Raw genomic sequence first — 27,632 nt, forward strand, 5'->3', positions numbered from 1 at the left:
CTTTTTTCTTGGAAAATATCCCTCCAATCAAAGGGATCAATGGTTTCTTCTTCTTCTACTTAGTGAAGGGTGTCTCTCCAGTTTAACTTGAGCCAAAGTAGGTGGATTTGCAAATGTCACGTATCTCTTCTTTTGAAACTCTGTTCCTTCTTCATTACATGTTTGTGTTTTTTTTTTTTTTTAAACTTCAAAATTTGTCGAGTCTGGAACAATTTTGACACCTTCGATCTCAAACTCCACCAGTTTCTCGGTTTCTCGTTCCTTCATTTGCTGCAGCTCTCTCTTCGCTCATTCAAGCTCTTGTTTAAGAGAAGAGAGGCAATTTGCCATTACCATATTCTCTTCTCTGGCCTTTTGCAGGTTAAGTTTTGTCGCCTTCAGCTCATCTGTAATAGTTCCCAGCTCGGAAGGACCATTTCTACATGCTTCGCCATGAATCTGTTAGAAACGAATTTAGTAAACTAGTTAATTAGATGATAATATTATGACATATAAACAATACCAAAGTTTCAAATGATGAATTTACAAGACTGGATTTTTCTGCTAGGAAGCTGTAGACATGGACAGAGTAGATGCTTGCTTGCTTGATGGATAATACTCCTCTTCTAAAGTTTTAACAATATTTTCAAAAATTCTAGAAGGGGAATGGAGATATCTTCTTCAAGAATCAGAGATTGATTCCTTAATAAAGTTTAAAAATACCCTAATAATTATTATATTCTATAATATTATACCAGACTAATTTTATTCTATCACATGATCAAGCTCAAACTATTGGGAGATGACAGCTCAACCTTCCTTGCACTCAGCCACAAGCAAGCATAACTCAGGACAATATATAAACGGTTAGTACTTGGTTTAGCATGTAAAAGATAGCAGACATAACTCTTCCCAATCTTGAATGATTCTGAAGCTTCCGCTGTCCTCAGTTTTTTTTGAAAAAGGATCCATAAATACAGCTAGTTCCTTCCTTGCCAAGGAGAGGGCTTGTCCTTGGCTACTAGGTACTTTGAGATGGAAACAGAATATGCACAGATGGGTAATAAAAGTTGCGCTTATCATCAAATCTTGCAGCAGAACCTAAGCAGCTCTCATGAACGACAATTGGGCAAACACTAGAACTGCAGATCAACACCTGACCATTTTGGTTACACTTTACACAGAAATTTTGTTCTGTCCAGCCAGCTTTCCCCACAGGATCTTGACTTGGTGTGTACAGTGAACTGAAGAAAAGACTTCAAGGGAATATTAAACATCTCATCCTCAAATTCACATATTTGTTCCGCACAAGGATGCTCAATGTCAACTTTGGCCTGGCCAGGATCAATATTTTGCCGCAACATATCAGCAGAGGTGGGATTTGGGGAGCTTAATGGAAAACCTTGATCAATGTTTTCATCAGTCTAGGATCGTTTTGCTGTGCACCATTTTCAACATAATTAGATTCATCCATCACAACGTTTTGGCTAGGCCTATCTCCACACTTTTGCTCAACCATTACATCAGCATCAGCATCAGCATTTTGAACATTCTATTATACCTGGCATGGACAAATATGAATTTCTTTGTATTTGTTGACATTTTTTGGATGTTTTATTACTTTTTTCTCTCTTCTTTTATGTTTGATCGAAACAGATCCAGTATCACCGGATGGTTTAAGTAAAAATACAAGTGAAATGGTTGCTTTAAGATGCATGGAAGAGTTATTCGTAATGTTGCTCGAATGAATACCCTTACCATCAACCATTTCACTTACATTTTTCCTTAAACCATGGTAATATTGGAGCTGCTTCGATCAAACCTGAAAGAAGAGAGAGAAGATAATAAAACACTAAAACAAATGTCAACAAATAAGGAATTCGTATTTGTCCATACCACGTATAATAGAAATATCTATACGGGGAAGCTTGATAGGCACTCAATTATCCATGGATGGCTTCCACCAGAAGACAAAACGCCAAGCATCTGATCTAGTTCCTCCGTAAGAATGCTGAGTTCAAAACAAGCACTTGATCTACATATTATGAAAACACGAGTTTTGTTTGAACGCTTTTAAAAACTGAAAATTTCTACACCCACAAACAATAAAATCCTATGTTATTCAGACTTGGGCTCAGAGTCAGTACTGTGTGTGTCCTCGACATGGGTAAGTTTAGATTTTTTTAAAAAGTTTTTTCGTATAACCATGTCCATAACCATGTCGCGGGACACGGGTAGTTCAAGAAAAATGAAGAGTCGGGAGAATCTATACATAAAAAAACCCAAAATGATGACATCATTCAACAACTAGAAAATCATTGTCTCAATCTCATGCTCAGGAATGAGCGATGAAACATAATTTTTTCGCAAGAAATTCACAACAAACAAAACATATTAACTGATTACTGAAAAATGGAAAAACCATACCGCATCCAAAAAATAAAATTACTCGATGAAAACTTAAATTGAAAAAAAAAAAAAACAGAAAGCAGAAAGAGAAACACACGAATTAGGGTTTGGGTTAGGGTACAAAGAGAGAATAAACAAAACTAAACAAATAAAAAAGTAGAAAACCAACAATAAGGCCACTGATAAAGAGAGTTGGAAGGAGAATGTTACCTTCAAAATGTAGCTTTAAAATGGTACGAAGGAAAGAAGTAACGGTATATATAGCAAGCAGATGAAAGAGTTTATGCACAGGGAAAAGAAAATGTCACGTGCTGAGAAAAACTTGAAAGTGGGTTAATTCGATAAGATTCTGAGGGAACAGGGTTGATGATTAACACAACTCTGTTGATAGAAATTGATGGAATAAAGGTTTAGAAATAAAAAATAAGTAATTTCTATCAATTTTATTGCATAACACAACTCTCTCATAAAACATCCACAGCCATGCCTTACGCTGCTAGAAGTGTATACAAAAGAAATTGAATGAAATATGAAACTTCACAAAAAGAAGATGTAAAATTTAGTTGGTAATTATTGTTGGAGCTGATAGTATTATGTTCAAAGTATGGAATAATTCAGGGGCTTCTTGGTGATGCAATTCCTGGGCTTCCTTTTTTCTTGGAAAATATCCCTCCAATCAAATGGATCAATGGCTTCTTCTTCTTTCTTAGTGAAGGGTGTCTCTCCAGTTTTTCGACACCTTGTGGAACAGTAACTTGAGCCAAAGCAGGTGGATTTGCAAATGTCACGTATCTCTTCTTTTGAAACTCTGTTCCTTCTTCATTACATGTTTGTGTTTTTTTGACTTCAAATTTTGTCGAGTCTGGGACAATTTTGACATCTGCGATCTCAAACTCCATCATTAGTTTCTCGGTTTCTCGTTCCTTCATTTGCTGCAGCTCTCTCTCTGTTTGTTCAAGCTCTTCTTTAAGAGAAGAGAGGCAATTTGCCATTGCCATACTCTCTTCTTTGGCCTTTTGTAGGTTATGTTTTGTCGCCTCCAGCTCTGCTGTAACAGTTCCCAGCTCGGAAGGACCATTAATTCTACTTGCTTCGCCATGCATCTGTCAGAATTGAAATTAGTAAACTAGTTAATTAGATGGTAATATTATGACATACAAACAATACCAGAATTCAAATGATGAATTTACAAGACTGGATTTTTTTTTTGCCAGGAAACTATAGACAAGGACACAGTAGATGCTTGCTTGTTTGATGGATAATTCTCCACTTCTAAAGTTTTAACAGTATTTTCAGATATTCTAGAAGGGGAATGGAGATGTCTTCATCAAGAATCAGAGATTGATTCCTGAATAAAGCTTAAAAATCAGAGATTGATTCCTGAATAAAGCTTAAAAAAACCCTAATAATTATTGTATCCTATAACATATTATACCAAACTATTTTTATTTCTACACCTTTATTCCATCACATGATAAAGCCAAAGCTATAGGGAGTACCACAGCTTAACCGTAACACTTTCACTCAGCCACAAGCAAGCATATCTCAGGACAATATAAGAACAGTTTGTGCTTTGTTTAGCATGTAAAAGATAGCAGACATAACTCTTCTCAATTTTAAATTGAGGCCGAAACCGAATATTAAATTGAAAAATTCAGAGTTGAACCACCGCCATAATGATCGTCGATCAAGAAAAATTGATTAAACGCAATGCATCATATGAATCACTAAGGGCAAAATACAACATTCAGTTGTTTGAGAATAGCCAGTATATGTAATTGGTTCTTGCTAAGATTGTATCATTGTCAAATGAGATAACACATTTCCAGTGTTGAAAAGTGGAAACCTCAGATCAAAGCACTCAATTATGGCCATCAAACCAAAGGAAAAAAAAAAGGAGAAAGAAACAGTTGGAATTTACCTCCTTGAGCTTGGTGGCATAAAGTTCACCAGCTAAAACTTTATCCCCGAACAAGGCAACGGCCTCTCTAACCGACCTGAATGGTGCCCTGGTATCGATTTCTGCCCTCTTTATCATCACAACTCCCCCTTCACCGTCCATGCTCATTAACTTTGGCAGAGAAACGAAGATTGAATATTGAAAGTTGACAATTATAGTGAACCTTGTTATAACTATGATATATTTTGAGAGAAGGAGATGGCGAGGTTGGTTACAAGTAGCTAAATGTGATATGGGAATGGGGGGAGCAAAAGAAATATGGTGGGAATGGAGCTTCGTTACTTGGCGTCCACTTCACTGGAATTCTGTTTGCATTTGAAGGTGAAGCTGGTGGGATTGAATGGGCTTTGGTCTTGTCAAATTTCGGCTGGCGCCTATTTATTAGGCGGAAGAGAGGGACTCCTTAACCATACGCAACGGATCAAAGGGCCCACTATCTCACACTTTCAGTTGAGGGCCCTTCCCCTAAATTGTTTTATTAGCAGTAAATTTCATAATTTTCCAAGATAAAATCTTTCCAATGAATGATGAGTGAGGATTACATGCTGTTTTCTTACAAATAAAAACCTTCATCATGTGGGAATATCCCAAAGAGGACAAATAAAAAGACATGCTGAAAATAGGATTGACCGGACAACAACAAAGTAGAGATGTTGTTGTTGTGTCAACATCGTCTTTGTCCGCCCAAACCACCCCCCCCCCCCCCGCGGGGGGTACAGAAGATACTTAAAAGAGGCTTGTATTACTATTCATATAAAAATTGATTTTTTTTAGGGCGCTCCAGAATTAATTTTTAGAGGCTTTATAGTATATAAATCCTTTTATAAACCTCAATCATAGAGATCTTAACTAATGCGTGTGTTTCTTTTGCCAAAAAAAAAAGAAGGAAAATAAACATGTAAGCATGCCCTTGACGTCTTGTCAACATGAAAGTCAAACATATCAACGGTTACAAACGCCGATAAATAAAGCAGCATACGGGTCTATCCGTCTGCATCATTACACCCTAGTTTTCCTTTCCTTCTCTGTAAAACTTCCAAGCATGTCGAGTTCGACCAACTGCGAAACGAGAAAACACTTCACGATAAAACATTGTCGTATTGTACCATTTTCGAGCCCTAGATTTTCGCTCTTTGCGTATTAACTCCAAATTCCTTGGTTCCAACAATGATATCGTACTTTATCTGTTTAACTCTTTTTCCTTTTGTTCAAGATCTGAAGCCTTGTTTGATCTCTTCGTTGTGTTTTTGATGGTGGCAGATCCGATTCATTTTGTTGCAAAACAGGGAAGGCAAGACTCGTTTAGCCAAATATTATGTTCCTCTCGAGGATTCTGAGAAGTACAAGATCGAATACGAGGCGTTACATTTTCCCTTTATGTTGATTATTCAAAAATGTTGACTTTTTTTCTACTGTTCTGGAATTTGGGCGAATTTCTTAATTAGGGTTTTTGAATATTTTGATTGTACAGTTTCGATGGTTAACAGAGACCCAAAATTTACTAATTTCGATGAGGTTGGTGAAATTCTCGATTCTCGTATTAAATCTGTTTATAAACTTTCTATTTTTGTTGGTGATTTCCTATTACTTTATTAGGTTACTTAGGAAAAATTGTAGAAAGAGTAAGAAAAGTTGCTTTAATTTGTTTGATTAATCATGGCTTTAGAAAAGAACCCCTCCAAAGAAATTAACTTGAAAATTGAAGAAATATAAAAACACCAGCAAAGATTTAGGCTTTAGGAATGCAATTGCTGAATGCTTGATTGATTGTATGGATTTTTTTTTTCAGTTCCGTACGCACAAGGTAATCTACAGGCGGTATGCTGGATTGTTTTTCTCATTGTGTGTTGACATAACGGATAATGAGTTGGCATATTTGGAGTGCATCCATTTATTTGTGGAGATATTGGACCATTTTTTCAGCAGTGTTTGCGAGCTCGATTTGGTTTTTAATATATACAAGGTATGTAATTACTCTGATAGTTATCTTAAACTTTTGCAGTTGAAATTTTCTACCTGATTCATATGGAGCTGCCAGTTTCAATAACCTAAAAGATGTATTTTTCTTTTCCTCTTATTTTGCTTTATTTCCAATTAAACTTGTGAAAGGGGCCTTTGATCAAGTTCGTGATATCAAGTTTCAACTCTTATTGAACTGCCTTTTCAAATTGCTTTTTGCAATTTTTATCTTGTGTATTTGAAAGTTAGTTATGCTGTCTTGTCTGCTTTGATTTGTTCATATGTTGGAATAATTGTGCATTAAGTTGATCATTGAGAAGTGACCATGTTAGCTTCAGTGATTGTTGATATGAATTTGAGCGTATGTTCAACTTATCAGTGTTAACATGTGCATTGTTGCTTATTGTCATAGTATTCTGCAATACACTTTACCATTTTCCTTTGAAATTCTTGAAGGTTTATCTGATACTTGATGAATTCATTCTTGCTGGAGAGCTTCAAGAAACAAGCAAAAAGGTTCACGTCCTTCTGGAAGCCTTTAATTACTATATCATGTTGATGGTTGTATGGTTACTTTAATCAAAGTTGCATCTTTTCTCCTTCTTCCTCTTTCATCCTTTTACCTCACCTCCTTTTTATGTCACGTAGTTCTCTATCATCATCATTACCCATTGAATTGTTAATTGTAGGCTTGTAGCAATGGTAAAACCGTAGCTCAGATTTTTGTTCTTGTAATTTTCATAGTTATTTTGCATGTCTTTACCAAAATGCTCTTAGGAATGTACTCTTTGAAAATGATGGCAATAAGATCTATTTTAAGCAAAATGGTCCCTTTTTTTCCTGTCATAAAGGAGACTGACAATATTTGATGGCTTTGAAACTAGCACTGAGGTTAGTCTTTGTTGTTGAACTTTGCAGGCTATCAGAGTGAACGGGGGAGCTGGAGAAACTAGAGTAAAGATGATTCTGCATGAAAGAGAGTTGTGTCAAATTTTCTTAATTGTTGCTTCATTTTGGTGTTATTTCAACTTGTTCACCAGTTTTGCATGGAAAAGATACAGCGTTAAAAACGGAGAAGCGTCTATTGTTTTCCATTTGATATATGGTTGATGTATAGATAAGTAGGTTACTTGACCTTGTAATTTTGTGTTAAATTTTGTTTGAAGGAATTGATTGACATGTTAATTCAGCGTTCTACTTGAACAATCTGCATGGTGAAGTGTACGAAGAAATGAATTTGGGTGGATGGCGTTCTGCATTTGAATAGTGATGGAATATTATACCATGAAGTTAGAACATAAATAAAGATTTTCAGATGCAACTATTTCCTTCGGTTCCCTTTCCGTCCATAATATTCTTTCTTTTAGGGAGAGAAAAACAAAACAGAGAAAAGGTTAAACCTAAAGCATGCACAATTATCTTTTCTTCGTATCTTTCACTGTAAAGCGGGTGACAATGGGGCAACGAGCATTAAAAAAACTCTACAGGAATCTTATGTTACTGAGAGTTTCAGAGATTTCTTCAAACATCGGATTACCAGTAAGCTCTGTCATTACTTCAGGCTCGAATCCAGAGTGGTGAATTTCATCAACCTCTCCCTGTTTGATCAAGGATGAGCACCAGGTCTCACTTGCAGTTGAAAGAATAAAATAATGTTATTGCACGTCATGAGTGGAAGGAACTTTCTACTTCAAACTTCAGAAGCGCTCATTGCATAGTAACTGCAATGGCGATGGCCCAGCAGCGCGAAATCCATCACTGCCTTCTTCAAGAAGGTATGGAATATGGTGATCTGGCCTTTTAAATCTGGCTGGGGGCAATGATGAAGAAATGGCAACTTTTGGCTGCTGATATTGTGGGACTGTATTGTACTTGGGCCCAACAGCATCTAGTGTTGAATGGGGAGGGATGGCAGTCTGAGCACAGGGCATCAATGTTGAAGACTCAGGCTTCCCATTCGGCCAACTTGGAAATTGGGTCAAGACTGCGGAAGTTCCCCCAGGCCTGTACTCAGCTGCTAGGTGAGCTGCCCAAAATCGTTGTTGTTGTTGCTGTTGCTGCTGTGGTTTTGCAACACCTGACTGACTTGTGTAAGGAGGGCCACAGTAAGGGTTACTAAGATATTGAGGTAGGTGCAGTTGGACCTACAGTAAACATACCAGAACATGAAGTTAAAACTGTCATGACAAGAAATGACCAGACAAGCAGAAATATATTAAAGTGGGCCTAAACAGCAACGAGATGATACAACTGGGTGCTTGCAAAATAATCCATATCAATGGTCCCATTAGCTTCTAACTTAAATGCTGCAATTTCAATGATGTGCTCACTTATTGGATGCAATTATCGGTATAGTGGTCCCACAAACTATGATTTCATCTATTAAGGCGGCTGCAATGCGATTCAGTTTAAAAGTTCTCAAATCAATCACAAACATAAGCCTATTTTGCAGATGAGGGAAAAAAAGTAAGAAAAGTATATAAAGAATAAAACCTGCTGCGCAGCTTTTCCTGCTGAAAGCTGGTCTGTGTAAGCAGAGGAGGTAAAACGAGAAGGGAGTATTGAGAAAGGCAAGAGTGACTGATGTTGTGGAAGTGAATGAAGGTAAGGAACTTGGAGTTGTTGCAACGATTCAATTGCATTTCCAGCTATCTTAGGGCTGTTATTAGCTTCCATACCAATGCATCCAGCCGACAAAGACAAGAAATCAAAACTCTGCCAGGAAACAGCGAGTAATCAGGGTACTGAGAAAGAAACAACCACAAGAAATCCCAATAGTTGACTTTACCTGCCTCTCTGAAGTGTGCATCCCAGATGCTGAAGCAACCTGTGGTTGTTCCTGATGGAGCAGTTTTTTCTCCAGAATGCCACTTCTAGCTTCGTAAGAACTTCTATCAGTAGTAGAATGGCCAGAACGGATACTAGGCATGGTGCCATTTATACCATTTCTCAAATTACTGCAATTGTTGGGATACAAAAGAGCTGTCTGCTTTAATCCTAAATGGGGTTTCAATTGAAGAGGCTGTTGAAGAGTGCTGTCTTTGCTGTCTTGCATCTGTAAATTACGAATGAGACAACTGATATAAACATGAGTAGCACACCTCTTCATTGACTTCCTATCCATGTTGGGTTCCAAAACCTATACATCTCATCATTCACCATACACTTGATTAGATGCTTGAAGTGCACAGAGACATTCATGAATGTCACGGTAACGGGCATCTGAACACATTTACCTTTTCGGTTGAAGAACCACTTTCTAGTGAACATGTCCTGGGGCCATACATTGCAGCATCCAACCAAGCTGGAATTTTAGTAGCAGATGATCTGATATAGAGTTAAAAGTATGAGGGATGCCATAAAGATAGTAATGAAACAGATATTTATGATGATGAAAGAGAATTACGGTGAAGAACCACCAGGGCTCCTCCCAGCTACAAGGGGCACAGAAGAAGACAAGCCTGGCCACAATGCAAGACCTACAGAACCACATTATGTTAGTGAGTATCTAAATAGCAAAACAAATCAAGCTAAATATACCAAGTGAAGCTCCTAAGCAAGCTGCTATTTACCATTTTTTCTTGGCTCCTCGATCATATGTTGCTGTGCCATTTGCCTTTCAACAGTAGTAACCTTCGAATAACCCAAAGCAACCATATGAGTTTGAGATTGATCATTGAAAGCAGTCTGTGATTTTGACTTAGATGTCAAGCTTACCCCAAATGCCATCTCTGGCTTTCTCTCAAAAAGATTGGTCACCTGTTGCTTGGGCTGCTTCAATCTGCATAAGCATAAAAAATTAAAAGGGAAAAAAGAGGAGAACGCTAGAAAAGATAAATGTAAGTTAAAGACAAGTATTCACCCAGTTTCTAAGCTTGGTTCAGAGAGAACATGAAAGTTGCCATGAATGCAAGATGACTTCTCAGCATCAGATTCACTCTTAGCCAACGAAGGGATGGTAGTATTCGGCCTTATTTGAGAAATAGTACTATCTGGTTCTTTACGGGACTTTTTGCTGCAGGGCAAGCCAGGCTGATATTGAGTAGCAGGTCCATTCAAAGAAATGAGTTCAGCAACTTCATTGGATGACTCCTCTATAGTGGCTGAAGGAACAGTCTCAGCAGCTTGTGGATGGCAAACTGAGTTCGTATCTTCCTTTTTAACTGCAGAATTAAATAACTTATAAAACAGATAACAACAAACTAAACTCTTCCAAATTGTTAGAAATAGATGAAAACCTTCACGTGTTGTGACGGGACTCTCTGATGTCTCTAGAGGAGCTGAAGATTTTACTTCCATTGATTCACCACTCAATTTATTCTTATCCATTGAGTCACCCTCAGGGAACATTCCTGCCAAAGCATACAGGGTCTCCACAACCTCTTCCTCATCTTTTGTGATTGGCCCAGAAACAGTTCCCTTCCTGGACCAGTCTGACTCTCCTTGTTTCTTGAAAAAAAAAAAAAGCAATTTCAACACCTACATAAACTACAAATGCTTAACTGCAAAAAGAATGATAATTGAACTTGACACTCCGGAAATCAATGATCATTGACTAACCAAATTCAGTTTGGGTTTCTTTACACCATCCTTTTTATGCGATTCGCCTCCACCAAGTGTATGGTTCAGTTTCTTTGAATCTGGTAAAGGCGGGGAGATGGATTCGCAACCGCGCTTCTTCATGGCTGTGAAGAGAATTCCAAATATCCCAAAACATTAATCCCATCAAACCTCCTTTTTTTATTCCTTTACATCAAAAAAGGCTTCAGGTTTAAAATTCACAAAAAGAAGCTCCAGTATCTCCTTTGAAAAAGTAAGCTTCAGTATGTAGAAAGAGGCAAAAACTCAACATGGTGATAACATAATTAATTGAAAAGAATCAATACAAAAGTCACAGCATCAATAATTATAAATAGAATTAAGAAAAGAGACAGCAAAAAGAATTTGCGTCCATAAAAAGAAAAGAAAAAGCAAAAAGCCATGGTTTCGCTTCAGTTCTAAACTTCCAATCCAAAAGCAAAAACAAAAATCAAGAAACTTCCCAGCAGCTCCCCCATCCAATGCAAACTTATAATTTTAAAACGACAGGACAACAAGTTGATTAACCCCTGATAAAACAAAAAACACATACAGATATAAAGTACAAAAAAAAAAAAAAAACAAAAAAATTCCTTTCCTTTTTCATTTTTAGAATAATTATATACATTAAAAAAATAACCTTCCTACTTCTCATTCACAATTTACACACCTGACCGCAGCTTCCGTGGAACAGAGGCATGATCAACGACATTGCAGTCATCAAAAAACTGCAGAAAAATAAATAAATAAACAAAATTTAAAAGCTTCATAATTTTTTAAAAAAATTCATTTTATTTAAGAGTGTTGAAAGAGGATTACCTTTTTGGGAATCTTAAATCTCTTGGTGGTGGAACTAGTGATGAGAGAAGAAGAATGATGTGACTGTGAAGGACACTGACTTTCACTATTATCAGGAGACAAATCACAGCAACAACAACTACCCATTTCAGTTTCACAGCGTTGGTTGCTATAGGGACAGGGAGTGGGACTGCCTCTATTACCATTAACGCTGCTCAGTCTTCTTATTTTCTCTTTCTTCGGTTTCTCTAAACAAACAAAGTCCCCACCAACACCTCCATCGCAACATTCAAAATCAATGGACGAACAAAGCCATTTAAACTCTTCTTATCAACAACACAAGAAAAATAAAAAAAAGAAGAATAGGGAATGTGAAAGGAAACGACAAGCGAAGGACATGTAGGGGTTTTACAGTAAATTTACCAAAGATGAGGTTGGGTCGAGATTGTTGTTGCTTGTTGCTTGTATTGTTAATCTGTTGTCGTGAGAACCGACTTGTTACACGCCTCACGTCTCGACTCTTGTCCATTTCTGTTGATATCATATCCATGCTAACATTACTAACATCTAGCTATCACTTGGCAGTTCCCTCTTGGAAAACGGCTTTCACGGTTACAAAAAAATAATAATAATAACAAAAAAGATCCAAATTCACTCATAAGAAACACCGCCTCAAAAGCTTCAACCCAAAATTTTCTTCTTCTCCATTTTCAGGGCTTCTTCAATTACATGAATGAAAACAAGAAACAAAAACATAAAGGGTCAGAGAAAGCTTCGTTTTAATGCATCCATGGGTACAATTCAGAAGTGAAGAGATAGAAGAAAGAAGAAAAAATGAGATGACATTAATGGGGTTTTTCTTTTTTTGGTGGGTTTAGTTATAAGCAAAAAGTAAGCCGGAAAGAAAATCGAAAAAGTGGCGTTTGGGTTTTGTTTTTTTCCATGGAAAGTGAAAATAAATCAGATTTAGTTGTTGCCTTGCCTAATCTTGCCTGTTGTCTCTCCGTTTCTCTCTCTTTTTGTCTGTTTGGAGATTAGCAAAGAGCTTAAAAGCGTCTCCATTTCCTCTCAGCTGAGAAAGCAGAGGAAAAGAGAGCAGAGACAAACAGAAGAACAAAGCTGAAAACTGAGAGATTGAATTTTTTTCAAAAGAAATAAGGTAAAAGTAATTAATTCCTCGTGTTCAGAGAATCAGGTTTTTCGTGAAATAAAGCGCTGAAAGAGTAACAAAGAAAGATAAAGCCAAAAAAAAAAAGTAATAGTAAGAGATAAAAATAGCATAAAAAAAACTCAGAAGGAAAGCAAATGTTTGGAAAAACTCTTTTTAAACAACTTGAATTACAGAGAAAAACTCATTAATGCAACGAATCTCCTTTCCCCAAACAATAAACAAAAACAATCACACTTTTCACTTCCTTCATAGATCAAAACCAAAACCACCATTGAAGATTAAACAAACCTTTCAAAAACAAAGAAAAAGAAAAATGTCAGCTAAAATTAAAAAAAAAAAAAAACCAAAAGAGGAAATGAATGCGGATGGCGGCAACCTTTTGTTCGAGAGATTCACTTCCCAAGCTCTTCTCGCTCGCTTTTAAATGCATCATCCCAACTCTCAAGTCCCAAGTCCCATTTAATCCGCGCCTTTTAATTTCTGACTCTCCTTTACCGTCCGATCAAACAAACAATCTTGTCCTACATGTCCGCCACGTCGGATTTCGTTGCCTCGTACACGTTGCATTCCCACCTGATTCCAAAATCCACTGTTGTTAGTTATTGGTGTCAACCTCGGCTAGTTTGGCCCTTCGATTCGATGGCTTCTTTTATTATTCTCCCACAGACGGTTCAAACTGTTCAGTGCTTTTAATAAATAATAAATGGAGTAACTGAAACTGGAGTTAACACACTTTATCCGACGGCTGTAATTACAATGCTCGATGATGGCCTCCACGTGGTAACTCCTATAAGATTTGCTAAATTCACGTGAGAGGTGATGAATTTGAGCACCACGCGCCTGTAAGAGGGAAGGGGAGGGGAACGTGGTGGTTTAAAGTGAAAAAAAATGAATAGGTAAATTCTGGAAAGGAAAAAAAAGGTTGAGAGTCACAAGGGGTAGGACAAGAAGAGAGTGGGACTCGGTGAGTAAATGGGAAGACGACGGGAGCATATATGATTACGATTCCAAATCGATTATCTGTTCCTCGGCCACAGTCCAATCTAGTCATGCTTGGTGCGTGAGTTATAGATAGTTTTTCAGGTGAATGAAACGGATTTTACCACAACACCCCTGAATCTAAGTTTTTTAGACGATTATAGCCCTCAAATGTATAGTAGTTTTTAAAATCATAAATTCTTTGATACATTTTTTTGGCCAGTTAATATACATTAGAATTCACCAAATAAAATATTAATTATTTTTATTTAATATAACAATACTATTTAACTAATTTTAAAGAGTATTTAAATACAATTTTGGTATGGACCAATAAATTATCAACTTTGTAATTGAAATTGTAATGTGACCAAATACTAGGTTTAAACTAGCTAGTTGAACCAGGATTTATGTCTAAATCATAAAATCAAATGCTAATTTTATTTGTTCAGACAAAAAGAATTCAAACTGACACACTAAAGGCCTAGTGTTGCCCTTTAAAGAATTGCCTCCATTACGGACTTTTAACAAGTTTTTATCACCCTGCCTTCCCGAAAGGGTTATAACTTCATCCATTTAATAATGTTAATCAATCTACGCTATCGTTTACCTCGGAAAGCAAAAAGTTCGGTGGGCTCCAACCCAAGTTAGGGGGAGTCCAGGTGGAGGCCTGGAAGAGCCGAGGCAAGCAGCCCCTACTCTGACGTTGATAGTGATGCATTCTGGGTCACAGCTTTCTTGGTTTGTCGATCTTTTTCAACAGATGGTTCTGCCCACCTCGGCCCAACTGAACTTCGTGACCAAAAGTGAGTTGGCAACTTGACATTGGAAATCCAATGGGGAAAAAATGGAAAACAAAGAAAATACATAGTAGAAAGGTGAAAATCTAATGACCGTGTGTTAAATTATACAGATCATGATACACTAGCTCGAGCAAATTCTACAAAACAAACAGCAAGTTATTTGTTATTCATGCATTTGTGATAACAGGAAATCACGTAGCTTTCAGATTCTGCGCTACCTGAAACGCAGATCGAGAGAATTGTTTCAGTAAAATTTGTAGGCAAGAAATGTGTTTTGTAGATATAAATATGAACTAAGGTTGGCAAGATTTCTTACTGAGAGTACTGAAACTGACAGGCATGGACCGTGCGCAATTATTAGTACAACTAAATTCAAGCTTCAATAAAGCAAATTCGCACCTTAGATAACAGCGATCGAGACATGGTTTAGATAGGAGTGGAATGGAGCAAAGCAAAGCACACCTGTCTTTGCAATGCATGCTTAATGGAGGAGGAAAGAGGAATGTTTCAGGTGGTTTGGAGCAGAAGGAGCATCTGGCAGCAATGGGGTTGCTGGAACCGATGGATTTTCTGGGGGGAAAGGTTTTGTTTGAATAAAACCATCCTCTGGGGGAAAAGAAATGTCTGGAGATAAAAGAGGTTAAGGAACCAATCCTGGGCCCGAGGGAGTTTCTAAGTGTAATGGAGTTTCAGGACGTAATGGAAATTCAGGATCTAGAACATCATTGAGAGCTAGAAAGTTAAGATCATGAAAATCATCTTTTGCTACTACAACTAGCACAAGAAGAAAAGAAAACATCAGGACTTTGAAAAAAACTTCCATTACCAATACAAAACAGTGAAGGATGACCTAAACCAAAGCAATGGTATATCATTTATAGCCTCGGAATGGAAATCATTTGACATTGAAATTAATTACTTCTGATTTTTTCTTTTCCATGAATAAAGAAATTAAATCACTGATTTCTGGCAATAATAATTGGGAATTGAAAACTAATTGCTAATTAAAGTTTTGATCACCACTAAAATATCTAGTTGTGTTTTATTTATGGAATGTACAAAAATTAAGTGCTAATATTTTGGACATTCAAACTTCTAATTAGGGATGTGAGTGAGGGGCCGAATTTCTATCATGTTAACGGTAAAAGGAGACAAATTCCAATAGGCCAATTTCTTAAGAAAGAGGCCCAATCATTGGGAGCTTGGGCCATCATTCCATTGCCCAACTGGCCACCGGGCTTAACAGTTAACACTAACAAATGTAATCTGCTGAGTTTATCTTCTTGCGGTTTCTTCTTAAGCAAGGGAGCGCTGCCATGGAGAATTTCAAAACCCTATTCTCTAAAACACTGACCAAGTCACAAGTACACCTGAGGATCTTTTAAAAGTGTCTTCATAACTAGTTGTAAAGTAACCCATTATTAGAAATAAATCATCGATTACAATCCAAAATACTTTTGGCTTGTGTCTCTGTATAAGAAAATTCAATGTATATCTCTCTCTTTTATGCAAAGAGTTCATCTGTTTATAGCAATGGATAAGAGGGCGTTGTAGTCTTATCCATTGAAAGTGGTCACCAAATGGCACGTTAAACAGTTTCAAAACCTCTTGTAGAAGTAACTTTGCATGGCTTAAACCAATCAGGGCTACTCAAATTTTTTAGTAGACAGAAATTCTAGTATTTTGAATTGGACGTCAATGATTAAAAAGAGTGACAACCCGACTAGATTTATCAATTAAGTGTCCCATTAAAAGAGTAGGTGTATAAATTATCAATTAAGCACTATATTTTTACAACTCATCCTTTGAAACCAAGTATCAAATCTGAATGCATAGGCCCCAGGCCCCGATCATTGCCCCTGAACCGCTAACCCTCCCAAAAACCATTGACAGCACAGGTACAGTGGAAACATTAAAAATACTACTAACATAAAGCAAAGAGAACCATAGAAACTTCTTTATTCTTTCACTATATATATTCAAATTTAAAACAACAAATCATTAATCATATTAATATCACGCTAAAAAAAAAAAGAAAGAAAGAAAGAAAGAAAACAAGTCATTGCATAAATGACTTTTGCTTTATATAGGACATTCTTTTTATTTATTCTCACACCAAGCATTAATTTATTTCACCAAAACTCATTATCATCAAAGGAGAGATTCGTTTCAAGTTGATCAACTCAAGGGCACTTGCGTCTGCCACCGTGGGTGGTCAAGCTAGCATAGCAGGGGCACATTTCTTGGTTCCCTGCAGTTCCTGGAGGAACACAGTTGCAGCGTGCGCAACATGTCCCGCATGCCCTCTTGCATAGGCGTTGCCTAGATGCTAGTCGGCACCTGGCTGCACAAGCTCCACCACAGTCTGAAAACCAAATATATATATATATATATATATATCAACAAGGGTCTTAGCTACACGTACTGTTTCACACATTTATTTTCAATATGAACGAGGATCATATTGATGTGTATAATAAATTTACCAATTTTCTTTGGAGGGCTGGTTCCCTTGCTGCCACTTGTCACCTGTATTTCACAAGAACATGTAGCTTAAGGTTATAACTAGCAAGAACAGAATTTTCATTGCTTGAACTATTCAAGAAAAGAAACAGAAGCGAAAACAAAGCTTATAATGACGATCAAAAGTGATCAAGCTTTACCAGTTGATCAGCTTCAACCAGTTGGATAATAAGAAGAGAGATGAGAAGTGAGGCAATCAAAGCCTTAGAAGTGGCCATGACTAAGGACCTAATTATTAGAAATAGAGCCTTGTTTTGGTTTTCTAGTGTCTCTAACTTACTGTTCTGTATGGAATAGAAGCGAAGTTGGTCGTATTTATAGCAAAAATGTTAGGGAGAGAGAAAAGTAGTGGCTGTAGTACTAATTGAAAGGGGTTAGGTGCATGCTATGCCAACATACGAAACAATCTGATGGCAAGCAAGTACGCGGAAGAGCGGAGAAAAAAGAAATGTGCAATGGTGACTTGCCAGAGAATATATGGTGGAAGCAAAAAGCCCCTTTGAAATAACCTGGAGCAAAGCAATAATTTTCTCATTGTTTAAGCTGGAATAAGGATATGGTGTGTTTCATTCATTTACCTAGTAGGGGCTCTGCCAAGCAAGTGGTTTTTGCTTTTCTTACTATCCTTTTCTGTGGGGTTAACGAATAGACCTGAAAACTTGGATTTTTCTGATAATCTAAATCAGCTGGCTCTGAAAAATTATTGTCACGTAATACAAGTATATATGAATCATGATTCATGGTTTTCTTTTTTCTATTAAGGCAGACTTAACTGAATATCTCTATACTCGTTGACAAATTGATTTTGATTTTTCTGATTGGAAAATGTGAAACCCATCTTTGGATCATTTCAAAATTTTCTTTTAATTTGCTTTTAAGACGATATTGGCCTGAATATTACAACTGACAAGTCAATACTCAGAGCTTGTATGTGATCAAATTTTCATGAAGGAGACACAAGAGTGTGTCTTTTCAGCCACTATGCAAAAATCCAGATCTCGTCAATGTACATAACATCTTATTAATTAGCTTACCATTTCCTATAGAAGTATAGATGCATGCATTTTATCATTAACTAATTATTCTGTGAGTTTATTCAAAACCTTGTGAACTCCAGTTTGTCCTCATTTCTCTGAATTGGATAAGATTTCAGTAAAACAAACTTTATGAAATCCCCTGTATTATTAGCGTATCTCTTTCTCATTTACCTAAAAGTTTTACAATTATGATTGCCACCTAATATATGTAGTTTCACAACAGTACCAGAGGCCAGACTATGACCAAAACTTGGGGGGAATTGAGTAATGACATATGCAAATATCAGAGTTGCATTATTAGAGGCATGGAAATGTAAAGCAAACTTGTTTTGGAACTTAAATATATATGGGAATACATTAACCACCTTGACAGCTAATAGTTGGCCGGTGGATTCAAAGAGAGCCTCCATGAAAACTACTATATTATTGGGTGGTTTTTCCTTTTCTTTAGGCAAACTTTTATGGACTCATCGCCTTGTAATATTGGGAGAACTAAACACCTCTAATGTCATCCTTAACTCTCTTGGCAGAAGTTCTTGGAATATGCTTTACTCTTATATCTGAAACGACTATCTCTTTGTGTATATGTATCTTGTGCAAAAGAACAGCATTTGCCTTGTGATTTTAGGCATAGGTGAAACCAATGGTTCCTCTAGCTTCAGCTTTCATGTCTTTAATTATTTCATATTTTTCATTCAGCTGGCTCCTATACATATTACCATAAATGAAAGGAAGGGAATTCGATATTTCTCACATTGCAACCAAAATGAAAGGGAAACTGAAAAAAGATGCAATATCAACTAACTTACAATTCTCTCGATACCCCACACCTGCATTGGAAGTGCTAGATTTGGAAGCATCGGAATGAAACCCATGAGTTGCCTAATCGGCAAGCTCAGTAGGATAAGGATGGGATTTTGTCACTTACGCAAATGTTCATTAGTCCTGACTCAAAGTACCCACCGTAATCAACCTGACAGCTGTATGGAAGTCTCCTCCCACAACAGCTGTACCGTGCTCATCCAATCCATCGCCAAATTGACTGATACCTATCCATCGTTTCAGTAGTTCTTTATGAAAGAAGGCTTCTTAGGCTCTAGAGTTGTTCTATGCTTGATCATGCCTTGTTTTAGCAAGTATTAAAGTTAGTCTTTATCTTAAGCATTTATCATTGTTTAACTACTACCAACACCTAATGATTTCGATTCTCGCACCCCATTTCCCACTACCAAATACTACAAATTTTTGAAAAGGAATCAGCCGAGCAAAGTCTCAAATGGATAAATATAAAACAGAAAGCGGTGGATTGTTTTGCTTGTTTGCAGTTTACCAACCTATCAGCTTTAGAGGCTATAGCTACACTGTTGGCCTGGCAACTTTAGTACTTGTGAAATGCTAACGCTGATCCAGCCAGATCATCGTGAATACGATTGGATTAAAAAAAACTATTATTAAATTAATGAATGTACGAAAAATGGAGTAGGTTCGCCTTGGGGCCCTTAGTTTCAAAACCAGCACGAGTTAAATCATTGTCGTCTTCGTTGGACCAATGATTGAACACTAAACTCGAGGATTCAGCATAGAAGTGGAACGAATCCTTGTTGCGACTTGGGATAAGATAAGACATGGGTTGAAAGATAAGAATATTGGACAGCTGGCTAGTAGAGTAATCATGACAATTTATGCGTCCCAGCTTGCACAAGAGGATCAATGCCACGTTTTTATTTAAATTGGCATGCTGTTAAGTGTTAGTATCATTTTTCTTATTTAACTCTGCAATGGGAATATTATCATTTCCAAGGGACAGAACAAAAAATGCCTTTCGAAATCCCTGATTTCTGCCTAACCTTTTGTACATAAAACATGTCAAAGCAAAAGAAAATCAAAGAAAGTAGGAAAAGAAACCCCATGTTATGACCTGCTCATCACTGCCATTGTTGAGTACTGATATGATTTGGGAGTAGTCATACAACTTAAAATTGCTCATTCTCTGTCCATAGCCTTTACCCAGATTTCAATACTAGATTTTGTTGAACCTTGAAGCCTTTATCGAAGCAAGAAGCAACTCCATCCTTGACGTTCCTGCCCTTTCAGCGGTTTCTTTTAGCAGATATATAATGTTGAATCTGCCACCATTGATGTAGAATGTTCTACATGATTAGCCCAAGGCCCCAGACACAACGGCATATTAATTCTGTAATGCTTTGAAAAGGGCCCGCACATCACCAGATATTACAGAAGCAAGGCTACCAAAACACTAGTGTCACGAACTTAAAGGGGAATCCTGAATCTCACATCGAACATAATAGGAGGATCACTGAGGTATAAAAGGGATCACACCATCTCCGCCTTGTGAGACGCCTTTTGTAGGACAAAATCGTGAAGCCAGAGGGGGCCAGAGCGGACAATACCTCACAAGGGTGTGAACCGTGGCAAAAGACTGATCTGGGACGCCGGAAGGGTGAATGCCCGGGTCCCGGAGCCGCGCGGGTTCGGAGCTTGAGTCTCGACCCGTGACAAGTGGTATCAGAGTCAGCCCTAAACCGTTCGATCCACGCCGAGCGCCTCGAGGGAGGTAGACAGGATGACCGGCCTCCGTGACGAGGACGTCACGAGGTTGGGTGTGGGAGAATGTCAAGGACCTGAGAGGGAGTCTTGAATCCCACATCGAACATAATAGGAAGGTCACTGGAGTATAAAAGGGATCACACCATCTCCGCCTTGTGAGACGCCTTTTGTAGGACAAAACCGTGAGGCCAGAGGGGATCAGAACGGACAATACCTCACAAGGATGTGAACCGTGACAAAAGACTGATCTGAGACGCCGGAAGGATGAATGCCCGGATCCCGAAACCGCGCGGGTTCGGAGCTTGAGTCTCGACCCGTGACACTAGCACTTAGCAGGACATGGAATCGATAGACTTTGTTCCTCCCGTTGAGGAAACTTTTATCATGCAATGTTATACATCAATGCTTAACAGAATTACTTGAGGGGAAAAAGGATATAAAACGACATTGATGATTTAAACATTAAGCAACGCAGATCATTTATCGGGAACTTACTGCAATTTCGTTACTTTATTCATCATCAAAACTAAAATGCTGGTAGTAAGCATGTGCGAAGATAAAGCATAAAACTCTCCAAAGGCCTCATCACGAGAATACTAATGCTGATACTGTGAAGTTAATTTAGTGAAATAATTCTAATAAACTATTTATGTGTGTACATGTAACTTATCCTCATCTTTATAATTACCCTGCAACCATTACCTTAGTGGCTGCAGAAGAGAATAAAACGTACATATCCTAATGACCAACAGGGATCTTTAAGAGCCTCTTAGCTGCAGAATTAACCTATAAGTTCACACTTCAAACCACACCAGAGGGGAGTCGTACAACAAGTTGTCCACCAAAAATACTGTAAGAACGGGGGAATAGAAACTTTTTAGTAAATATCAAGAGGTTCAATATTTAAGGCATGTTGCAAAACTTATGCATGGCACCCACCTCTTGACATAGTAGTAGCAAAAATCTGCCAAAATGAAAGTCTGGACAATCTCAGATAGCAGGACCAGAGAAGGCCACAATCCATAGCCCAAAGCTGTCAATAAGCGTCCTTGAGAGTCAAATACCTAGGTAAATGAACACAAATTTAGATGAAACATGCAAGTCAATCAATCTAGAACCATTGTTTAGCACTAGAATAAAACCAAAACAGGAGGATATCTGCGAATTACATTCCACATGAGACCTAAAATACATTAATGTCAAGATATCAACCATATATTTAGTGTCTGAATATATAAACCATAAAAGGTAGTAGAGCAAGTCCCTTCTACATGATATCAATAAGAATTCTATACAGGCAGTGCCACTGTGCCTTAGACATGACTAAAAGCTGTCCTGGCAATAATTACTGTTAATACCTGGATAATCCAATGTGCACAGCTCAAGAACCTTGCAACTCCCAATGCAAACACATAATGTGCAGTAAATGGTTCAACGATCTGAAAAAGGGACAAAATGAAAGGCGATATATCCGAAGGAGCATTGCTTTAATGTAAAAGTGCTTGACATAAGCTCAGTATAGGCTAAGGGTAAACTATCCAATTAAGGCAACAGACAAGTGTTTATCAGTTGCTGCCTTACCTCAATGTTCTGCATTAGCCTTAGCTGAGGCAGGACTGAAATAGCTTCAAGGTAAACACAGAAAGCCCAGCAAATCCTGTTGAATAAATGATGACTTGTTGTTGGATGAATTAACAACGACAAAACAGCACAAGGTATCACCTATATCAAGGAGATAACCAAAAGCTGTTAGTGGGAAAAACAGTTCAAAGTACATAAAGAAAAAGCTTTAAAAAAAAAAAAAAAACAAAGAAGCATGCGCCAGTGCATCTGCTCAAATGCATGTATATATATATATATATATATATATATATATATATAAGTTATTAGGAAAAACAACAAACCTACTAGTCTGAAGCACTGGCTTAACAATAGTCTTGAGAAACGGTAGACACCAAAGCAGATAAAATTTTCTAAAGCATATTGATTCTGCCATTTCTTTAAATGCATTATCATATCTCTTCTCCTTGGCTCAGTTCTTTCACTTTTGTAATTAAACATCTTAGAAAAATGTTTGACATTTTTGTGAGACACAATAAAAACAGAGAAGAACTCATCAATCATTTGGCAGACTCTAAAATATTTCTTATGAGACATAGATTATTGTACTTGAGTTAGATCAAGAGAATATGCATCTAAGATCATCGTCAAACTATTCCCATAATTGGGGGGGGGGCAATGTCGTAAATATTAATTAGGGGAAAACATAGTTAATAACTCAAGTGAGAAAAGGAAAGAAAACTTTGCCATGACCAATATATCTACAACTACCTAAATGGTAAACCAAGGGCATACTAAAATCAATAAAAACTCAATAAGAAGCAAATCCCACTGAAACTGAAACACAAACTTTCGTATCTTCATAAACGAGACTAGGTTATGTAGCAATGTTGACATACTTGTCACTACATTCACTAGACGAAGAAACAAATAAGCATGGTGCATAGTGCGTTGTAAAAAGACACATTTGAAACAATGGAGCAATAACACGGAAATAAAAAGTGCCTATGCTAATAATCAGAATCCATAAGTTCAATATGAAGGCTTACCACGTAGTGGATTCCAAAGTTGTCTTTATCCTTCATGTAACTTGACCTCAGTTTAAAACGAATCATATAAATAACCCAAAGGGTTGACCCTAATGTTGCTGAGTCAAGTAGAGTATGTATGTCATATTCCATGACAAAACTGCAATACAATCTAACAGCTAAAAATATAGCTGTTAGTTCCTGCGATTTAAGAGAAATTCCTGCAAAGAGATATTACATCAGGGAAGTGGATAGTAATAAGACAAACTAAAATCCAGTAATTGATGATAATGAACTATGAACAAAATAAACATATTTCCCTTTAAGAAACTAGATAATTAAATTTCTCCACTAAAGGATAATATCTGTAACATTAGTTAACAATCAAGAACCATCCAAATTAGGAAAGAAATAAAGATAAGAAACAGGACAAAGGGTTAAGGCCGAAGATTATATTTTTTTACAGTCACAAAGTGCATTGGTCTTCTTAATAATAAGAGGCAAATACGGGTGTATATGTGATAATTATGCATGATGAAATTAAATCCGCCAAAATAAAAACACCCAGCGTTTAGCAATATTAATTAAGGAAACCCATTGGAATGATGGATCCACCTCAGTCTGGAAATATGACCCAAACCCAACAAATTGAATGAAAGGGAAAGAAAAAAGGAGAAAACTTAAAAAGAGAAAAGAAATGGTGTACCAGCACAAGTTTTCTCTTTGGTAAGCTTGTAAATAAGAACACAGGTGCCCAGGGCATGAACAGCCTCGGCAGCAACAAAGAGGTTGTCGTGATCTTCTACGACCATTCTCAAGAACAAAAGCGCCGCCATCCCTGACAGAACCGCTAAAAACGCTTTCATCTTGGGTGGTTGTCGCCGGATCCATGTAGCCACCGCGCGGATCGGACTCTTGTTAGCCTTCATTGTCTCTCCCCAAACTTCTTTCTTGTTCCGGTTGTGTCCAAGTTTTCCTTTTTTGAGGTAGTTTCAATTGGAAGGGTGCCCAAAAGGTTCAGCCTTTTTTTCAGGGGTCAAATAAGGGAAAGTCCTACTTTTTTTGGGACGAGACCGGAAGAGGTACGTAGGATGAGATAGAAACAAACATGAGATACCTCTAACAACCGGCCACGTTGTCAATCTGCGTATATGAATGGGGTCGTGGTAAGTGAGCAGGTTCTGGTGTTGCATCTATCCATACATTATTATATGGATAAGATAAGATTAGCTCACTTCAGCGTAACGACTGACAGGATAGTTTGCCAGTATCTAGACGTGGCGACTGACCATGCTTCTTGGTCCGTTCGATTAGGAGAGTTTTTGATGATGTTTAGGTGATGATGATGATGCATGGATGGCTAGATTTGGGGTTCAATTGTACAGGCCTGAGACTGAGTGTGATGTGCACCTAAAATATCTAGCAGATTGAATGGCGTAATTAATTCGCTGAAAAGAGCCTAAACCCATGGGACAATCCCAATTCCGACCCACACAAGATTTTTAAGAACAAAAACCGGCTGACCATCTTTCAGAGAGGGCAGCAAACCTATTAAACTCTGTCAATGAAAGTTGGGCAAACTGCCCTACCACTTCGTTTTAATCTTGATCCTTCAATCTTTCAGATTACCTATCTCAGCTACCAAAGACCATTCACTCAGAATTTGGTGGGGAATATTTGTCTTGCATTATCATTTGAAAGAAATATATGTATAAGATCTCAAACTTTCAAATCGTGAACAAGTTTCTCTGGATGTGAGTTTACCTTCCACCAGAAAAAAAAAACTGAAAATAAATTTATTTTACATAGAAATCTAAAATTCATAAACTTCTATCAGTCTTTTTGAAAATATTAAAGATCCAAAGATCAACAAGTCCAGGAAGTAGATCTTTTCATGAGGGGCTTCATCTGTTTGTCTTCCTCCAATGATATCATACCCAAATGAGATGGGTCTTCAAGCATCATTGTAGCTACCGAGTACCCAGCAATGGACCAAGTCTGGAACTTACGAGCTTGCTTCCCAATATATCTGCCAAGCTTTCCATCATAGTACTCAGGCCAGTGGTCTTCTGACAACCGGCTTTCAGCAAGTTCTATGGCACGTCTGGCAATTTGTGGGCGCCCAGTCTTGATACAAGCTGCTGTTAGGAGCCATAGAAGCACTGCAATTGAAAGGTCTTCAGCAAATCTAAAGCAATTTAAACAGTACTTTCTCTAGCATAATAGCAATAAGAAACTTAATTACCAGGCCAAGATCCTCCATTGTGATAACTCCACCTGGTGTTCTTTGGGTCACAACCTGTTATAATTCGCCAGTCATGGCTTTCCAGAGCTGGATAACAAATTTTTAATGGCATTTCTCCAACCAATTCTTCCCAGCGTGATTCAATAAGGTCCATTATGGCTGCAGCTTGCTCTGGAGTTGCCAAAGATGACAAAATTGCCACACAATTGCCCAAACAAAACCAACGGAAATCCATCCTTGCAGGGCTGACATTTCCAATGAAATAACCACCACGAGTTGGCATGAAATCAAACACCCAGTCTGGAAGTGAATCAGGCATCACATTGAACTTGTTGACTGCAGTATGAGAATATTCCTCTGTTCTATAGCGGTATATGTCATTTAGCTGCTTTAAATCCAGCCAAAAGTAACTCCTCATGTGATAGCTTAAGGCATGGAGGCGTTTAACTATACGTTCCATGAATTCTTTGCCCTCTTGGTTTTGTTTTAATAAAAGCAAAGCACATCTTAAAGCCATAAAGAATAGCGCTTGGATTTCAATTGGATAACCATACACGCCCTGGATTACATAATAGGAAAATAAGTCAGTATTTTCCTTTCTCAGATGCAGAAATAGGAACAATTTTTACTTTCAACTGTTGGCATTCCTTGGCAATATTCACTTTGCTCTGTTATTTTGGTCTTTAAAATGGGCAATATTGTTTCTCAGATAAAGAAATGGCCTTAAAAGGCAAAATCATTAAGAAATTAACAAACAAAGATGGAAACTACGTGTAAGAAACAAACCATTCTGCGGTCAATCACACAGCATCCATCGGCACAGAGAAGAGTTGGGAATGTGTCAAAGCCTTCTGAAAGACACAAACTCAGAATAAGGCGCATGCCCCTTTGGCAATCAGGCATTTCAGCTAAGGAAGAGTCTCCTGTATGCTTTGTATATGCACGAAGCAAAATAATCCACCAAAATCCAGAATCAACAGGAGCTACTCTCCCTATTGCACTTTCACCAAAGTCTGCGATTAAAATTTCACTATTCCTTACTGGATTGTGGATCACTTTGAAACTTGCTGGCATTACTCCCTCGCCTAGCTTGAACTGGTCTATCCTTTTCTCCCATGACTGTAAGTGAAGTGTTTTCAGAAGAAAATTTGTAACTATTTCTTCCTCTCCATTCATCAAAAATGCCAAGGCACTAGGAACAAAATCTCTAACGAAAACCTACAAAAGAGAGTAATAGTAATAAACTACACAGTTCTACTTAGTTTCCTACAAAAATGTTTAATTAGTAAATGGTACTTACTAATAGAATAGCACAAAGCTATAGAATGGGAATTAACCTGATCATAATTTAGCTCTTCAACAGAATGGTCTAATGCGGCAATGGTACCAACAGGTTGTCTGCGGTAGTAAACGATGGAGCGCCTCAAATTCTCCCATGCCTCAGCTATCGTGGCATGTGTCTCAAATTAAGTATGTGATCTAGGCGTGTTAAATCCAGACCTTCTACCATGTGGAGATAGACCTTCAAGGTGATCTATTATTGACAATTCACCCGAAGGCCTTTCCTCAATGGCGAAGGACCTATTCCTCTCTACATTTATTGCTCTGGGTCGTTCCAAAATCCTCAGGATATCCGAATCTTCAACCTCAAATATGGTTCCTGCTGACTCCAGCGTTTTGACATTTCCATTTTGGGAGACATCGATGCCTAGTGGACACATTCTTGATCTCAAAATTTAGAGAATTTGACCCAACAACAGAACAAAATCCAGCAATCTGCATTCAATTAAAAGACAAACTTTGCATCAGAGCTAATTGTGAATTATATAGAACAAATGGTCTTTTCACAATCCCAAGGATGAAAATTTTTGCATAGGAAAAAGAAGAAAATAATGCTTACTAATTCAAATCAATGTATGAAACTTGTGGGGTTGACAACGAAAAAAAACACCCCAATACAACTATCTTGAGATTGCAGAACATATAAGAGAATGTTAGACCTCGGAAATGCAGGAACACTATCCCCCATCACTTCG

General features: G+C 37.6%; 5 protein-coding genes and 1 pseudogene across 10 annotated transcripts; 1 reads left to right on the forward strand and 5 right to left on the reverse strand.

The window, feature by feature from the left end:
• Positions 1-2,807: 2,807 nt before the first annotated feature.
• On the reverse strand, positions 2,808-4,638 carry LOC111312803 (WEB family protein At1g75720-like). The gene is made up of 2 exons (XM_022913427.2): positions 4,310-4,638; positions 2,808-3,491 (listed from the first exon to the last, which is right to left on the reverse strand). Exons 1-2 carry the CDS (start codon positions 4,454-4,456, stop codon positions 3,003-3,005), a joined length of 636 nt encoding a protein of 211 aa, XP_022769162.2. The 5' UTR covers positions 4,457-4,638; the 3' UTR covers positions 2,808-3,002.
• Positions 4,639-5,363: 725 nt separating this feature from the next.
• Positions 5,364-7,492, forward strand: LOC111312806 (AP-2 complex subunit sigma-like). 3 transcript variants are annotated; one of them, XM_022913435.2, is made up of 6 exons: positions 5,364-5,485; positions 5,609-5,688; positions 5,820-5,863; positions 6,138-6,311; positions 6,764-6,823; positions 7,226-7,492. In XM_022913435.2, the coding sequence occupies exons 2-6, from the start codon at positions 5,664-5,666 to the stop codon at positions 7,415-7,417; spliced, it is 495 nt and encodes a 164-aa protein (XP_022769170.2). In that variant the 5' UTR covers positions 5,364-5,485; positions 5,609-5,663; the 3' UTR covers positions 7,418-7,492. The 3 variants fall into 3 exon arrangements, with proteins under 3 accessions (XP_022769170.2, XP_022769169.2, XP_089625292.1); XM_022913434.2 differs by having other exon boundaries at positions 5,383-5,523; XM_089769166.1 differs by lacking the exon at positions 5,364-5,485 and having other exon boundaries at positions 5,530-5,688.
• Positions 7,493-7,615: 123 nt separating this feature from the next.
• Positions 7,616-13,894, reverse strand: LOC111312805 (uncharacterized). Of its 3 annotated transcripts, XM_089769141.1 has the most exons (14): positions 13,231-13,894; positions 12,107-12,402; positions 11,705-11,958; positions 11,556-11,613; positions 10,868-10,992; positions 10,546-10,756; positions 10,170-10,470; positions 10,025-10,088; positions 9,880-9,940; positions 9,714-9,786; positions 9,544-9,634; positions 9,096-9,446; positions 8,801-9,022; positions 7,616-8,451 (listed from the first exon to the last, which is right to left on the reverse strand). In XM_089769141.1, the coding sequence occupies exons 2-14, from the start codon at positions 12,231-12,233 to the stop codon at positions 8,005-8,007; spliced, it is 2,385 nt and encodes a 794-aa protein (XP_089625267.1). In that variant the 5' UTR covers positions 12,234-12,402; positions 13,231-13,894; the 3' UTR covers positions 7,616-8,004. The 3 variants fall into 3 exon arrangements, with proteins under 3 accessions (XP_089625267.1, XP_089625263.1, XP_089625259.1); XM_089769137.1 differs by having other exon boundaries at positions 12,107-13,248; XM_089769133.1 differs by having other exon boundaries at positions 11,705-12,006; positions 12,107-13,248.
• Positions 13,895-16,565: 2,671 nt separating this feature from the next.
• LOC111311418 (snakin-2) lies at positions 16,566-17,505 on the reverse strand. Its single transcript, XM_022910798.2, has 3 exons — positions 17,299-17,505; positions 17,122-17,164; positions 16,566-17,000 (listed from the first exon to the last, which is right to left on the reverse strand). The coding sequence occupies exons 1-3, from the start codon at positions 17,374-17,376 to the stop codon at positions 16,819-16,821; spliced, it is 303 nt and encodes a 100-aa protein (XP_022766533.1). The 5' UTR covers positions 17,377-17,505; the 3' UTR covers positions 16,566-16,818.
• A 3,749-nt stretch (positions 17,506-21,254) lies between these two features.
• On the reverse strand, positions 21,255-24,734 carry LOC111312808 (uncharacterized). Its single transcript, XM_022913440.2, has 6 exons — positions 24,058-24,734; positions 23,373-23,572; positions 22,345-22,485; positions 22,122-22,202; positions 21,703-21,827; positions 21,255-21,613 (listed from the first exon to the last, which is right to left on the reverse strand). The coding sequence occupies exons 1-6, from the start codon at positions 24,278-24,280 to the stop codon at positions 21,565-21,567; spliced, it is 819 nt and encodes a 272-aa protein (XP_022769175.2). The 5' UTR covers positions 24,281-24,734; the 3' UTR covers positions 21,255-21,564.
• Positions 24,735-25,035: 301 nt separating this feature from the next.
• Positions 25,036-27,332, reverse strand: LOC111312810 (putative alkaline/neutral invertase B; annotated as a pseudogene). The gene is made up of 4 exons (XR_016346872.1): positions 26,934-27,332; positions 26,383-26,814; positions 25,597-26,155; positions 25,036-25,513 (listed from the first exon to the last, which is right to left on the reverse strand). The product of XR_016346872.1 is annotated as a putative alkaline/neutral invertase B (transcript).
• Between the last annotated feature and the right edge of the window lie 300 nt (positions 27,333-27,632).

This window comes from Durio zibethinus, chromosome 1, assembly GCF_047325235.1.
Source record: "Durio zibethinus cultivar Kanyao isolate XHJ-2024 chromosome 1, ASM4732523v1, whole genome shotgun sequence".
NCBI classification, from domain to species: domain Eukaryota; kingdom Viridiplantae; phylum Streptophyta; class Magnoliopsida; order Malvales; family Malvaceae; genus Durio; species Durio zibethinus.